This window comes from Mirounga angustirostris, unplaced genomic scaffold (assembly GCF_029215605.1).
Source record: "Mirounga angustirostris isolate CCGP_5_RB_7025 unplaced genomic scaffold, mMirAng1.0.hap1 SCAF_14, whole genome shotgun sequence".
NCBI classification, from domain to species: Eukaryota; Metazoa; Chordata; class Mammalia; order Carnivora; family Phocidae; genus Mirounga; species Mirounga angustirostris.
In genome coordinates this window covers 13,831,390-13,847,725 of record NW_026991722.1, presented here as the reverse complement: position 1 = coordinate 13,847,725, position 16,336 = coordinate 13,831,390, and the positions used below count along the sequence as shown (strand labels likewise).

Below are 16,336 nucleotides of genomic sequence, written 5' to 3'. Positions count from 1 at the left end.
GGATGTTTTAGTGCCAGCACAGGAAGAGGGGACTGGGGAGTTCTCGAAACCTACTGCCCTGAGGGATGCGTTTGCGCGCCGCGTCCGCGTGTCGGGGCTCTGCTCGTTGCTCCCGCGCTGGGGAGGTGCTCGAGGTGGAAGGTGAGCCGCCGTGTCTCTGTCTCCCGCAGGCAAGGCCCTGGTGGCCGTGGAGCCCGGCAACCGGACGGCCCCGCGGCGCTGCGCGTGCACGGCCGGCTACCACTGGAGCGCCGACTGCGACTGTTGCCGCCGAAACGCGGAGTGCGCCCCGGGCTTCGGCGCCCAGCACCCGGGTACGGCTTCGGCTTCGGCTTGCGCGCCCCGCGGCTCGTCGACTCGTGCAGTTCCGCCCAGGCCAGAGCGGGCTTTGAGAGGCGTCCCTGCGTCACTAACGCTCCGGGGAACCAGGTGGCGCTGGAGTAGCTCGAGGGGCCCCTCGAGAAGGGCCAGGTTACGCTCTTCCAGGGCAATGGGAGCGAGCGGCCCCCTTCCCCCCCCGGAAGGCTCCTCCCCCTGGGAAACCTTGGGATCCCCCCTTAGGCGGGCAGGGGTAACGCAGGGGGCCGCAGACTCTTTTTTTCTTTTTTCTTTTTTTTTTTTAACTGGCGCACATCCCTCCCCCCACCCCCGGAACAATTTTGAAGAACCATGCGCCCCTGGAATATTTTAAAGTTGGCAGCTAACGTTTTTTATTGCCAGCTTGAAGAGTTGCTAAGGAATTAGTTTCCAAGGAATTTTAACAGCAGTAACACTTTTAAAAATGGAATTCAATGGAATCTAAACACCGTAGCAATTTGATAACACCATCACCCTTTTTATTTTATTGTTTTTTAAAGATTTTATTTATTTGACAGAGAGAGACACAGTGGGAGAGGGAACGCAAGCAGGGGGAGTGGGAGAGGGAGAAGCAGGCTCTCCGCTGAGCAGGGAGCCCGATGCGGGGCTCAATCCCAGGACCCTGGGACCATAACCTGAGCCAAAGGCAGATGCTTAACGACTGAGCCACCCAGGCGCCCCCATCATCCTTTTTAAAATGCACTCATCGTCCTGCACTGTTGGAAGATTTATACAGTTCTTGTCCCTTCCTTTGATTTGTATCCATTTCACCTTCCCCAAAGAATTTTATACTAATGTGTTTTTATGCTTGGAGGGCTTTTACTAATCACCTTTTCATGCACTTTCACATCAAAACTATGTACCCATTTGAGATCGTAATTTTTAAAAATTTCCTGTGACTCAAGGTTTTAAGAGTTAAAACACTTCTGGACTAAGTTGTTATTACAGTTATTACAGGATTGTCAAAAAGTAATATATTTTCCTATATTATAGTTGTAAAAGCTTTATGAACTTAATAATGAGTGTTTTTTTCCTGATTCATGTATTCATGCTTGAATATTATTTATTGCTAAAAAATAACAGATTTCAACATTAATTCTATTTCCACTAAGTGCTGAGAAACTTGTTCACATGGATAACTGAATGGCTAAGGAAGCCTTCTGGTAGAGGAGTATCAGTCAGTTCTTTGAACACTTTCTGAGTTATATGTCCAGGACACATAGTGGTCTGACATCAAAAGCTGTTTTTAATGATCTCTCAGTTAAGAACTCATCTGTGTTCTCAGTTTTGTTAAAAGTAAAGAAATAGATATCTTTTTGCCAGAAACGTATTTCTTAGAGTTCTTTACCTTCCTGATTTCAGGAAAATACCCCCAAGCAGTTTTTTCAAGGTGTAACATGATTATTCATACCTGCTAATCTTTCACTTAGACCCATCTTGTTTTAACCCAGAAGACTTGGATAGGCTTAGGAGAATTAAGATAGTATTCATTTCAATTCATATGGAGGAAAATGTCCCTCAGAGTCTCACTGGTACAGTCAGTCCTTATTACCAAATGTATCAACGAAACCAGATGAGCTTTCTCTTGGAAAAAGTCTGACTTGATTTTTTTTTTTTTTTAAGAGAGAGAGAGTGGGGGGGGGAAGTAGCTGAGGGAGAGGGAGAGAGAGAATCTTCAAGCAGACTCCCTGCTGAGTGCAGAGCCTGACTCGGAGCTCGATCTCATGACCCTGAGATCATGACCTGAGCCGAAATCATGAGTAACCAACTGAGCCACCCAGGCATCCGTTGATTTTTTAATTATTAAAATAAGTCTCCCGACGACAGCCAACTCCCTTATGAATTCAATTCTAAGACAAGATGCAGAGTCTTTTGGTAGGGAGGGGCTCTGAATCGCAGGAGCTTTGCTGTTACCAGTATTTTGATTTGTTGTGGGGTTTTTTTTTTTTTTTTTTTTTTGGTTTTTTTGGCATAGCAGGATTTGGAGTGGATAAGCAGCGTGCCTTCTTTTGTAAAGTGGGGAAAGGGTGATTGTGTCAGGGGGAAAGGGAATGGAGAACCTGCAGGATGCCCCTGGCAGGTCAGCATTTCAAAGAGTCAATGTGGAAGTCAAGTGCATGGATTTAATGCCCTTAAGGCTATGTGTGACTTGTGGCTCCTTAGGAAGTCTCTTTGTTTTTAAGGGTTACTCTTCTAGACTGTGTTAATATTGTAAAAAGCTGCTTGAATTCATGTGAGCAGCTAGATGTTAACTGGGCTTTTGTTAAGATCATTACAAGGTGACTCAGATTACTAGACTGGGGGGGTACCCTGCTTATTGAGGCAATTGCAGAAATTAAGAATGCACTTCCCATTGACTTTGGACAAAGAAAATGTAATTCCTTATTTTAGTGTTTTATTTATGACAATAAATCACAGAAGTGCTACTAATTTCAGGAGTAAATTGTGGTTTTGGCACTAGTCAATTGCCTGATTATGATACCATGTGGAAGCCAATGTTCTTCTTTATCGGAATTACCAAAGGGTCATCACGTGTCAGTTGCAGTGAGGCTAGTAGATGTAGGAAATTGGAGACATGTCCTATTTTGATAATGTAGTTGGTGAGGAATGTGAGAGAACTAAAGAAAGCTTCCTAACCAGGATCAATTCCTGCTTTCACTGCTGTGGCTTAAGGCAGGGATCCAAAATCCATCCCACCACTTGTGTTGGTATAAATAGAGTTCAATTGGAACACAGGCACGTCTCTTTGTTTACATATTGTCTATGATGCTTTCATGCTGCAAGTAATTACAGCAGAAATCAGAGGCCCTGCAAAACCTAAGATATTTACTGTATGGCCTTTGTTTTTTTTTTTGAGGGGGGTTTGTTTTTGTTTGAAAAAAGTGTGTTACCATCACTCTAGTGTTTGAAGACTTATCTGGGTTCGAAGGAGTCAGGACAGGAAGTTTCCCTTCAAGGCAGGAAAAGGGCTGTGATTCTCTGTAGACGAAGACTGATACAATCCCAAAAGGCTGAAAGGGGTGGGCAGACATGTGCCTGGTGAAAATAAAGGAGACAGCAGGCTCCCCAGCTAGGAAACAGAGGATCGGTGACCAGGACAGTGGCTCTGAACAGCCAAGGGTCAGTACCTAACTCAAATACTGATGTTCGTTACCTTGCTGAACACAAGTCTGTAACCTTCTGCTGGGACCGGGGCCCTCTGAAGCCAGGAGGAAAGGGATGGGAATGGGGGGCCAGAGGCACAGGGGGCAGCTCCTGATCTCTGGTCCTCAGGAACATCATCCTGGCCGATCTCTAAGTGTCCTTGTTTGTTATGCTTGTCCTTTGTCCGTTCATTTTTTTGACAGTGCAGCTCAACAAGGACACTATTTGCAAGCCCTGCCTAGTGGGCTACTTCTCTGATGCCTTTTCTTCCACCGAGAAATGCAAACCCTGGACCAAGTAAGTGGCAACTGCAGAGGAGCCAGGAGAGTGTGTTGATTTTATACTCAACCTGAACTGTCTCAAGACTAGGTTGAAGCCGGACTGATTCCATTTGGTGAGGCTTCCGCTCAAACCCAGTTTCAGAATGGGAAAATTCTGTCAATTCGGCATGGGGAAAATAAGCCAGTCCAACTCACCTTCAGCCTCATGTGCGATAGGAACTCCATACTGCTTTTCAGATTCAGTTGGACCAAATCTTTGACTTACAGTTGCAGCTTCTTTTGTCCTTTTACTGACTTTGGTTACTTGAAAATGATTTACAATGTTTATTATCCTTCACTCGCCACTCCCATGCTTCCCAGCTTCCCTGCATCACTGGTTTGTTGGTCCAGAAATGTGTGTGTGTAGTGTGTGTGCAAAGAGAGGTATCCTGTGTATATAAATGTTTGCATATGCTAAACACCTTGGGTTTTTTTAACATAATATATGCTAAAGGAAGCTCATTCTGTATTTGTTCACTTAGATCTTCATGGCTTCTTGTAGCTTAGAAGACATTTGCTGCCAACTCTTGGTTTGTACCGTAATTTATCTTGGTAGAGATGTACCATAAAGATGTACCTTAATTTTACTTAATAAATTCCCTATTGGTAGTCATTCAGGTAGTTTCTAGTCTGTCATGGTAATAAATAATTCTGCAATGAATCATCATATATATATACTGGGTTTCACACTTAATGTGAGTATGTGTGTATGTGTGTGTATGTAGTGGAATTATATGTATATAGTGTGTGTGTATATATATATATAGATATATACATATATATCTATATAGAGAGAGGAATTTCTGGGTCCTTCCATTGCATGCTTATAATTAAATACTAATATAGTCCTAATATTTTTTTAAAGGTTTATTTATTTATTTTAGAGAGAGAGAGAGAGTGGGGGCAAGGGGCTAAGGGAGAGGGAGGGAGAGAATCTTCAGGAAGACTCCCTGCTGAGTGCAGAGCCTGACACGGGGCTCGATCTCACTACATTGAGATCATGACTTGAGCTGAAACCAAGAGTCAGATGCTTAACCAGCTGAGCCACCCAGGCGTCCCCCCGCAATATATTAATTCTCATTAGATACTTATTTTCTGATCCACTTATCCAAGTTTTATTGGATGTTGAAAAGATTTTTTGTGTTTTCAGCTTCAAAAGAGCTTTCATCAAAAGTTTATCACTCTACCAAAGGCAATTGAGGCATTTGGAATCTTCTTCACCGAGGACACCAATACACGCTCTTTTGGACCATAGTGTCAGAGTGGTTCTTAGAGAATCCTGGTGGTGCTTACTTTTGCGTATTCATTGGTCCACCCTTCCGAGGTGTGGACAGACACTGGGAATTCAAACATGCAGGAAGACCTCTCAGTTCTTCTCCTGAAGAAGCTAGCAATCTAGCAGAGTAGAGCCTTTTAGTACATGTTTTGTTTTGTTTTTTAAGAAAGATTATAAAAGCAAAGCACTTAACTACCTTTACCTCTACAGCTGTAGCATTCTTGGAGAGGCAGAAGTACATCATGGGACGGATAAATCTGATGTGGTTTGTAGTTCTTCTCTGTCATCAGCAAAGCCTCCAAGAGGTATGTTTAAACAGAGCTCGTTGGCTGTAGATGTGCCCAGTCTAGTCAGCAATTCTAGATTTCTTCCGAATTACATGCTGTGTCTGAAGGGGTTCACCTCTCCCTCTTCATCAAGACCATCTTAGCTGTGGTCAATTTTATCAGTATTTTAACTCCAGATATGTTGTTACTTGAAAATTTCCTGCTCTGAAATGGATAACTAATAAAGAATCCGTATATACAAGAAAAGAAAGAACAGAAACTGAGCTACAAACGTGAATTAAAATGCCCAAATATGGCAGGATTGTGGCGGTCCCAGTGGGGGTGTCTGTGGGAGGTTTTGGTCACCAACCAGGGTTAGAATATAGCTATCATTATGTAGGGCACATTTTGTAGATCAAGTTTATCTTAAGTACAGTTTCAAAGCCTGAAAGAAAGTTGACAGTTCATGGTGGATGCTGGTTGCCTGGGGGCGTGAGATTGTGCAGAGCTGGGTCCAGATAGGCAACGCTGGAAATGGACACACGGCAGGAAGAAGCCAGGCCACGGTTTAATGGGGTTAAAGAACTAAGAAAATCAGGGGTTTAGATTTGACATTTTGGGAAACAGGAGGATATCTAAGCATTATGGATATGGAGTTACCCAGAGTAGCATGTAAAAAAGACCATTTTAAAGATAACATTGAAAATAACGGAGGGAATAAAAAGTTACTTTAAACAAAAGAGAAGGAGTGGAGAGGTGAGACTCCCAGAAACCAGGGCACATAAACCAAGACTTCATAATATAAAGGTTCTAGCAAGGAAGCGATCAAGGAGGATGGGAGAAATGGTTAAGTCCATGTTGTGTTGTAGATGAAATACTGAAACGCTTCGCAGGATGGCTGTGGTTCTGTTCTCATGACCAGCAGAACCCTGGTGCCACGTTGTTCTTTGGAAAGAGATATGATAAGGGGCTTCCTTTGGCCTCAGAGGCCATCCACCTGGAGAGATTGAGGTGTTCTGTAGGTAAGCAAAGATGGAACTGGATGGCGTGGTCAAGACAATTAGAGTTGTGATAAAGTGGCCACTTTTACTTATTTATTTATTAAAGATTTAATTTATTTATTAGAGAGAGAGCACAAGCGGGGGGTTGGGGCGGCAGGCAGAGGGAGAAGCAGACTCCCTGCTGAGCAGGGAGCCAGATGCGGGACTCTATCCCGGGACCCCGAGATCATGACCTGAGCCAAAGGTGACGCTTAACCATCTGAGTCACCCAGACGCCCCTAAACTAGCCACTTTTTTTTTTTTTAAAGATTTTATTTATTTGACAGAGAGAGACACAGCGAGAGAGGGAACACAAGCAGGGGGAGTGGGAGAGGGAGAAGCAGGCTTCCTGCCGAGCAGGGAGCCCGATGCGGGGCTCGATCCCAGGATCCTGGGATCATGACCTGAGCCGAAGGCAGACGCTTAACGACTGAGCCACCCAGGCGCCCCCTAAAGTAGCCACTTTTAAAGATGGTCATGGGCTGGCCTCCCGCGGAGTGACGCCAAGCATGGGGCTGGCTGCAGTGTGGTTTCGCCCTTCTGGAAGTGAGCAAACTCTCCTCACACCTAGAGTCAGGGACCGTCCTCCTTCTCCGATGCCAGACCAACATCCTTGATTCTGGGCCTTGACTCAGAGGGTTTTGTTTTTATTTTATTTTATTTTATTTTTAATTTTTTTAGATTTTATTTATTTATTCATGATAGAGAGAGAGAGAGAGAGAAACAGAGGGAGGAGCAGGCTCCCAAGGAGCAGGGAGCCCGATGCGGGACTCGATCCCAGGACCCTGGGATCATGACCTGAGCCGAAGGCAGACGCTTAACCATCTGAGCCACCCAGGCACCCGAGGGTTTTGTTTTTAAACAAGAATGAAAATAATCAGAGAATTAAATTAAATACTCTTTAACACCTTTTTCTCATTTTCTTCCAATGCAGAACCCCCGATTTACTTGCCCAGTTTAATTATTCTGCTTCTCTTCATATCCGTGGCATTGGTTGCTGCTGTCATCTTTGGTGTTTATTATAGGAAAAAAGGGAAGGTGCTAACAGGTACTGTGTCTACGCTGGTTTTTGAAAATTAAGCTTAAAGAAAGGAGATGCATTTCTAGGTGTATGCTTTGGAAGATGCACATACTGCCCATGACTGTCTCTGGTGATCAGCCTCGAGTAAGTGCCTTGACAGTGGTTGCAGTTAAACCAAGGAGAAATACCCTTTATACCTAATTCATTGTTCTCTGGCCAAATAAACAAAAATCCATGGTGCCTGTGGATGTGTAAGCAAACAAAATACGCCAGGTTCAGGAAGCTGATGACTTGTAAGCTGTGTGTTCGTGGCAGGTAGATCATGTATCATTAGGTATGAATGGGTTGCCTTCATCCAAGAATACCAACATGTTTGATGCACCCACTTAAAATAGAAACAAGTGTTCGGGTAAATGGCAGACAGGAAGTTTTGATTGGGGTCTTACCTTAAAATATGAGTATAAAATTATGAAAATAAGTTTTCTTGTTTTCAGTAAAATTTAAGTGCTCATTCTTTTTTTTTTTTTTTTTAAAGATTATTTATTTATTTATTTGACAGAGAGAGAGAGATTACAAGGAGGCAGGCAGGCAGAGGGAGAGGGAGAAGCAGGCTCCCCGCCGAGCATGGAGCCCAACACGGGGCCCAATCCCAGGACTCCGGGACCATGACCCGAGCCGAAGGCAGACGCTCAACCGACTGAGCCTCCCAGGCGCCCCTTAAGTGCTCATTCTTATAGCCAATCATTCGGGGTTACCTTGTTTCTTGGAAATCATTTCTTCACAAACAGTTATTTGATAGTGCCTTTTTAACATTACGGCATATTTGACATTTACACAAGGCTAATAGAATGTCATTTTTAAAAAAGATTTTATTTATTTATTTGAGAGAGAGAGAGCGCGTGCTCATGAGCAGGGGGACAGGGGCAGAGGGAGAGGGAGAAGCAGGCTTCCCGTGGAGCAGGGACCCCGATGCGGGGCTCGATCCCAGGACCCTGGGATCATGACCTGAGCCGAAGGCAGATGCTTAACCGACTGAGCCACCCAGGTGCCCCAAGAGTGTCATTTTTAAGAAAAGATTCCTCGAGAGATTTCTTCATGCTTTCGTGGTCAGATCGCCTTCTCTAGGAGCACTGTTGTCTTACTATCCTTTTTTCCCTTTTGGGTTGCTCAGGGGTTTATCACGTCCACCTCTGCTTTGCTGTGGTTTGATCAGTGCTCCTGCATCACATGCATGAACTTCCTGAAACCCTGCCTGTCTTGCTCTTTCCACTAACGTCACATTATATAACACTGGGCCATCAAAAGTCTTAAAGAGGGAAGATGGTGTTTGGAGATGCCTATGTTAAGCAGAGGACAGTGTTAAATGACTTTTTTTAAGAATCTACTCATTATTGAGTATTTTTATTTGATGCCGCTCCACTTCCCTAGCAACCTGGTAACAAGGGTTTTGAATAATGCATGTTCAGATGATGAGGATCACTCGTGGAGTCACATTTATGTGAGATAAACAGATTTCTGACTTTTTTTTTTTTTTTTTTTTGGTCTCTGCAATAATCTCTTCCTGCCATATCTTATCAGTGAGAAGGACAATGGGCCTACCAGTTACCGAATCAGGAGGTAGAGCTGTTAGCCCTCTCTTCATCCGTTCATGGGACCCCCCCCCCTTCGGGGGCAGGACTGGCCCTGGGGGCTCCTTACTGAGCGGCACACAGCGAGTGCTCTTGTTGGGGAAGTGGGCACGGCAGGTTGAGGCCCCCAGAATGAGGCCGAGTGCTGAAAGGGAAGTTGCAGAGCTCCAGGTGAGCAGATGACAGGGGTGGTCTGACCTTGGGGCCAGCAAGGGCCTCCCAGAGGAGACCAGGAGCTGAGCCCTGAAAGCCCTCTGGAATTGGCTAAGGTTCATGCAGCTGGTGCTGAAAGTCAGAGCCAGCGTGAGAAACACTGGAAAGGGAAGCCAGGGCCAGATGATGCAGCCCTGCAGGCTCGCTCCTGGTCCTTAGCAAAGAGAAGTAAAACTAGCCCTCTGGTTGTAGGATAGAAAACAAATTCGGGGGTACAGTAAGACTGGATGCAGACACACCAGTTAGGAGGGCTTTTGCAGGCATCCAGGAGAGAGATGAATATCTCCTCGTGTACAAATGTCATTTTTTAGTACCATTTGTGATTATCTAGTACTGATCCCTACAAGGGAAGAGCTACAAATTTCCTTTAATTTGGTGTAACTTTATGTAATTTCAAAACTATAGAAAGGAAGCAAGAATAATTATGAAGATGCTAGCAATACCTGACATATATTGAACATTTATTCTGGGCCAGCCCCACTTACGCATTTTACACGTACTCACAAAATCACAACGGCACCAGGAGGCAGGCACTGCTATTTCTCCCGTTTCGTGATGGAGAAACTGAGACTCAGGGAAGTGAAATGAACCGGGCAAGTTCAGGTGATAGGGATTATCATGACCTGATCATCTCCTGGACAATGGACAGCCTCCCGCTTCAGTGTTTATAGTGAATTTAGCATCAAATAGTCAGTGGAAGTGGGGTAAAGTTGTATCTTTGTAGAACATAAATTCATAGGTTTTTTTCAGTTCGTAGATCTGACTTTTTTTAAAAAAAGGTTTTATTTATTTATTGGAGAGAGAGAGAGAGCACGCAGAGGGAGAGTGAAAGGAAAAAGCAGACTCCCCGCTGAGCAGGCAGCCTGATGCAGGACTCCATCCTAGGACCCTGAGATCATGACCTGAGCCCTGAGCCGAAAGCAGATGCTTAACTAATTAAGCTGCTCAGGAATCCCGTCACTTCTGTTTTTAAAAGTTAATGGGAGATGTGCTTTGTTTATGCCACGGAACATAACTCTTCCTCCTGAGAAGCAACCAGGTATAGTGGAAAAGGATTTGAGGCCCCCTGGAGCTCATTGGGGTCTGACCACCTTCCGGTCTGCCCTTTTCCTTTATCGTACATCCATGTGAGCTAGTCTACTGGAAGGGCAATGCCTGGACCTGTGTCTTCGTCATTCCCCTGCAGTGCCTCGCCCCGTCCCTCGGAGTCACGGGAAAGCGGCAAAGGGAATGAGAATGCTTCCAGTCCTAACAGCAGCTCTGAGTGTGCCCAGAGGAGTTCAGTGGAACATTAGCCAGAGGATGCTTTGCTTTCCATAGATCAGAAAGTTCTGTTTGGGGGAGGAGGAGTCTTTGAATTGGTTGATTTTTCTTTTAAATGTTTTCACTTTCAGGAACTCTCACTGAAAGACTTGCAGAGGCCTGTGTTTAAAGAAATACTGAGCTGACATAGTGATTGATAATACTGAATTAGATGAAATAATATCAAGTTCTTATCCTTTGTTTTTCTAGCTAATTTGTGGCACTGGGTCAATGAGGCTTGCGGCCGCCTAAGTGGAAATAAGGTAAATTTAAGTCTTAAGTTGCCTCCTTAACATCCTTTTAATGGTTTAGGCTGATGTGGCTGTTATTAGTTCACCCACTGTGAACGGGGTCCTTCCTTGAGGGGTGGAACCTCAAATCCCAGGATTGATCCCCGCAGAATAACCCAAAGCCCAAGTGGGTGCCCATTGTAAATGCTCTTTTCTTTGCATTTCCTTCCCCTCCTCATCTCTGTGAACATACATTATTTATGTTGTTGTTCTAGCGCTGATCTTGATTGCCTAGGACAGGTTCCAAGGAGGAAGGACCTGCCATTTCCCTCTACTCTTTAGTTATTTTGCTAACTTTTCATTTTGATATAATCAAAATTATAGAAAAGCAGTGAGAATAGTACCAAAAAAAAAAAAAAAACCCAACTGCCACACATGCTAAACTCAGACCCACCAACTGCTTGCACTTTATCACATTGCATTATCATTTGCTCTCTGTGTGTATATGTGTGTATTTATTCATGGACCATTTTAGAGTGAATGGCAGACATCATGCTTCTGTACCCTTAAATACTTCAGTGTGATTTTCTTGAGAACAAGCACATTCTCTTACATAACCATAGTACATTTATCAAAATCAAGAAATGTAATCGTGGTACCAACTATTATCTGATCCACATGTGATATTAAAAATATCTTTGATTATCCCATTATGTCCCTTAGATCTATTGTCTGTGGCATAAAGAATATATATTTTAAACCGTGAGCTCCTCCTGATTCTTCCAGTTCCAGTCCCAACACCACAGGATTCATTTGGTCTTTCCCTTCCCTGGATTTGAATCTTTCCTTCTCCAACAGGACGAAGCCCGGCTCCTATTATTCTCAATATGTTTACTCATTTGCTCAGTGCCAGAATACACAGAAAGTACTTTCAGAATTATTAAACCATACTACAGAGAAAACAAAGCTACTAACTAGAGTTCCTTATTTGTTTACAGTATTTTTTTTTTTAATTTAGATCGAATGTATTTGGACAAAGTACTGTGTTCTAAAGTTACTTGAGTTAGCGCTTCGCTTTGCTTTAGTGTAAACATGCTATTCGTTTGAAATGCGGTTTGACTCCCTGGTTCCCATATTCCATTTTAGGGTTCTCCCCGCTCTGGAATTGTAAATAACACAAATAAAGCACCATAATGAGTGTTTGTTATGTCCTTGTTATGGTGGAAATCATTATTCTGAACCATTTTCAGCCATGTTTAGCAGAAAGACGTTCTAATAACTCTGGGTATTAATACTTCTGCCTTCTGAATTTACATCAGCAGGAGTCCTTGGGCAACAATTTCAGCAACACTCACGTGGAAGCCTCTAGTCAGCGTGAAATTTGTGAAGGTGTCCTACTGCTGACTCTGGAAGAGAAGATGTTCTCTGAAGATATGTGCTGTCCAGACAGTGGCGGTGTCTGTGAGGGTGCGTGTGCGGGCGGCGGGCCCCGGGCCAGGGTGCTCCCCTTGGTCAGCGAGCTCGAGGGGGACCCCTTCCGGCACATTCCCATGGAAGACGAGTATGTGGACAGGCCCTCCCAGACCCCAGACTCTTCGCTGTTCCTCACTCAGCCTGGGAGCAAGTCCACACCCCCTTTCCCTGAGCCCCTGGAGGTGGGGGAGAATGACAGTTTGAGCCAGTGCTTCACTGGGACAGAGAGCCTGGCCGATTCTGAAAGCTGCCATTTCGCCGAGCCCCCGTGCAGGACTGATTGGATTCCCACGGCCTCCGAAAAGGACTTGCAAAAAGAAGTGGAGGGTGGCCATTGCCCCCACTGGGGGGCAGCCCGCGGCAGCTCGGCAGAGGGCTGTGCAAACTGTGGGAACCTGCCTGGGGAGGCCCGGGAACCCCGCATGGCTTCGCTGCAAAGCGGACCCTTGCCCCAGTGTGCCTATGGCATGAGCCTTGCGCCCGAAGATGCCGCCGCCGGGCCTGGCCAGCCCGCCGACGGGGCTGAACGAAGGCTCCCCGGCTCCGTGCGGGGGGGCCCTGGGTCTGGAAGCGCCTCCAGCGACCAGCCACCTGCATCTGGTAAGTGACGTCCTGCTCTCTCTCGCTTCTGAGCAGAGAGGCCTGTTCCTGGTGCAGTGTCTGGAGGCAAGGGGCACAGACCGTTTGGGGAAGAAGGACGCTAACATGGGGAGGATGCCACTCGAACCTGGTCTCCTGATAGGCCTCTTGGCAGGGTGGGTTTTGATTCAGTCCCCACACTGAGGCTGTGGATTGTGCCCCCTGTCCCCACCCGGGGGGCCGTCTCTTCGCTTCCACGTGCCGGTGCCCAGCACTGACCATCTGGGGGCAACGTCCACATTGACCTCGGGATCCTCTGTCGTTGAGGCATTCCCTCAGATCTCGGGGTTTTGTTTTTGTCTTTAAAGCAGCCTCTACCTCACATCTCCCCTGAGAAAGCTTTTGTAATTGTCAGGGGGACAAACAACACTGTTCAGTTAATCCTTAATTAATTAATATTTATTCAGAGTAGCTTGTTGGTTCTATACCAAATTAATGATGCACCAAAGCTGTCCTTTGATGCTTTATATGAGAAGCCCCTTTTACAACCGCTGCATGTAATATATTTATGGAACCAGGAGGATCATTTTACAATTTAAAATCGTTATAGAGATTTATCACTGCAGCACTGCTTGAGCATGAATAGCCCACCAATTATAATATTATAACTTTTTTTTTTTTCACAAGGGTAAAACACCATCTGTTTGATGATGTAGTTAGAGGGAAATCTGCCACTGATGGTGAGGGCTCTGGGTACTGTTTACCACATGGCGGGGGTCGGGGATCTCTTTGAGAATCTTCTGACAGCTGTAGATACTCTCTCCAGAAAAATGAATATATGGATATATGCTATTTAAGGGGCTGCACAGAATCCTCCCACCCTCAAAAAGAAAAAAGCAAAAAGCCCATTCGTGGACCTCCTTTATCCTGGGATGCCTTTTCTTTTTCATTCCTGCCTCTTTATTTAGACAGCAAGTAGTGCTAGCAGCTGCTGTTTGAATTATTTTATAACCCTGAGGTAGCTAGATCCTGCCCTGAACACAGAGACCCTCCTGCCTCATGTTGCTGATGGCTGCCCCTGGCTTATTTGGTAGAACAATGTACTTTCATCTGTCTTCCAAGCTTTGTGGTTTTGCTGCAACCATACAAATCCACTGATGTGTAAATTCTATGACATCAGTTCTCAGTCAGACTGAAAGGAGGAGATACATTGGGGGATATTTTTCAAAGAACTGATTTGTTTTTCCTTCCGAAGACCTCCACATTAAGATTTTAAGGAATTTCCATAACTAAAAGTTTGGTTCTCTTGTTCCTTTGTATAATTCCATTTCTTTTTTTAGTAGTTAATTTTCTTCCTGTTGGTCATAGAGACATACAAGAACACGAGTTTAGGGGGCTGCGGGGGGGGGGGGGTGGCGTGGGGAGGCCCGAGCTGAGCGTAGCAGTGACCGTGTCCTGGTACCATGGCCAGGGGCAGACCAGTTTTTCCGTTAGTGACGCCAGGAAGGTGATGTTTGCCACTGTGTGAAAATCGTCAGCAGCTGTTGGAAGAAAAGACTTGGCCAAATTTAAAGAGATTTTTTTTTTTTCCCTTAGTGTCCTGAAGCCAAAAGCCAGATCTCGGTGCCCTAGTCTGGTTTTCATTACCATTTATTTCTCCAGGACTAAAAAAAGAAAAAAAATAGTGTGTCATCAACTAAATGGTGCTGCTTTGCAGGAAGTTTACACTGCTTTCTCTCTCCTCGTCTGGTGCTTTGCCATGCGACCCATCCGTGGAGAGTCTGCCTGTGGGTGCCAGCAAGAGGGCCAAATTCATTCTCGCCCCAGGAGGAGCGGCGGCCAGATTCAGTTTTGAGGCCATGCTCTTCTCCCCATAATTACTTCTACATGAGCAGGCCTTCTGGTGTCTGGTCAAAATAGCTCTTTCTCATTATTGCTTTTTTTTTTTTTAAAGATTGTCATTATTTATGTTCTATAAAATGTGTGAAAGAGGATGGATGTTGGGTGAAAGATCAGAAGGAGTCTAATCCTATTTGATCTCCTGAAAGCCACTGTTGCTCTTGGGGACTTGAAAGAGGTGGCCTTTTTTATTAGGTTTTAGATTTTTATTTGTGGGTATTTAAAACACACACACACACAACCAAATCAAATGACATGATTGGGCACTTCCTCAGTAAGGATGAGTATCTCCTTTGCTCTCAGCATCCCTTTGAAGAAAATGATGGTTCTTCAAACAGTTCTACAAGTGTAACTTTTGAAAATAATATCCAATGTTAAGGTTATTCTAGCAATGTTATAACCCTTCAAGAACGGTAAGAATGATTAGCAAAGACCAATACGGGAAAAACATATATTTGGTTATGTCTTATAAAACCATTTCTTAATTTACATCTTAAATTACTACCCTGATGACATAATGGAGGCGCCCTTGGTTACAAATCCTTTCACCTGGAGTTTGGAGAATTCTCACTGTGTCCTGAAAATTCGTTCATGTGAAAGAATCACTTCTTACAACTAATGCGTCTGTAGTGGCCGGGGGCTTGCTTTTGGCTCCTGAAATCGCTTTCTTGCTTCAGCTGCTTCGGAGTTGGAAACAGTTGTTTATTTATAGGGTCCACGGTGGTTATTAATGAACAGCAACTACATATTTGTTTTTCTATCGTATCTTTATTGAGGGTCTACTGAGCCCCAGAGACTTGGGAAAACCGGCAAAACAAGTAGAGATTGAGGTCAGGGAATGGACAACTGAAGAAATCAGTAACGTGAGACAGTAAGGCCTTGGGCAGCCTGCCGCCCCTGCCCCCACCCCGCCTGCTGCCCCTTCCGCACCCCACCTCCCCCCCAACCTGCCACCCCTCGGCCTTCTCTCCCCCAAGCCCCCCAACCTAAGTTTTGGCCAAAGCCAGCCCCTTTTACTACAGACACCTCTCACTTGCCTCTTCTGCTCTGTCATGTGCTTCTGCTAGTGAGCTGCCCTGTCCGCACACTGTCCCCTTTTCCAGAGCGCCCCCTCCTCCTGTCCTTCAAGTCGCAACTCCTGTGCTACTTTGGAACCAGGGAGGGCAGGTGTGCTGGCTGAGCGGCCACCCTCTCCCCCCGCCCTTCTGTGCACTTTCCGTCTTTCTCACTGAGCCCGGCAGGCGCACACCTTTATCAACAACGGGCTCTAGGTAGCACGCCATTCAGTGGGGATTTCCATGACCTTCGCCACACCTGATCTTTCCAGTATCTCGCGAGGTGGCTTAGTCACAGGGTGTGAAGGTCATCCATTCAGCCAGTCATGAGTAACTAGAGGAACAGGAGACCATATCTCCCTGTTTGTTCCCTAAAGTCACTCTCAGCCTCCCACATTTTTAGTCTGTTCTGAGAGCTGGAGGCCAAGCAGGGGATGGAAGGACTGGCCTGAGCTGTCCTGGACGGACCTCAGTGTCCTGGGCAGAGGAGGCAAGGTGAGCTGGTTCATCCAAATGGCAGTGACACACCAAGG

At 45.3% G+C, this 16,336-nt stretch overlaps 1 protein-coding gene across 5 annotated transcripts in view; it reads left to right on the top strand.

Annotated features, from left to right (window-relative positions):
- TNFRSF11A (TNF receptor superfamily member 11a) overlaps positions 1–16,336 on the top strand; it is a 51,489-nt gene that overhangs the window by 27,083 nt on the left and 8,070 nt on the right. The window contains exons 4-9 of one of the 5 annotated variants that reach the window (XM_045886597.3): positions 171–314; positions 3,705–3,798; positions 5,308–5,402; positions 7,338–7,451; positions 10,778–10,830; positions 12,120–12,870. In XM_045886597.3, the coding sequence (XP_045742553.2) occupies positions 171–314; positions 3,705–3,798; positions 5,308–5,402; positions 7,338–7,451; positions 10,778–10,830; positions 12,120–12,870 (1,251 nt within the window). Of the gene's footprint in view, positions 1–170; positions 315–3,704; positions 3,799–5,307; positions 5,403–7,337; positions 7,452–10,777; positions 10,831–12,116; positions 12,871–16,336 lie in introns of all 5 variants that reach the window. The other 4 variants (XM_045886596.3, XM_045886598.3, XM_064578777.1 and 1 more) reach the window with 4 other exon arrangements.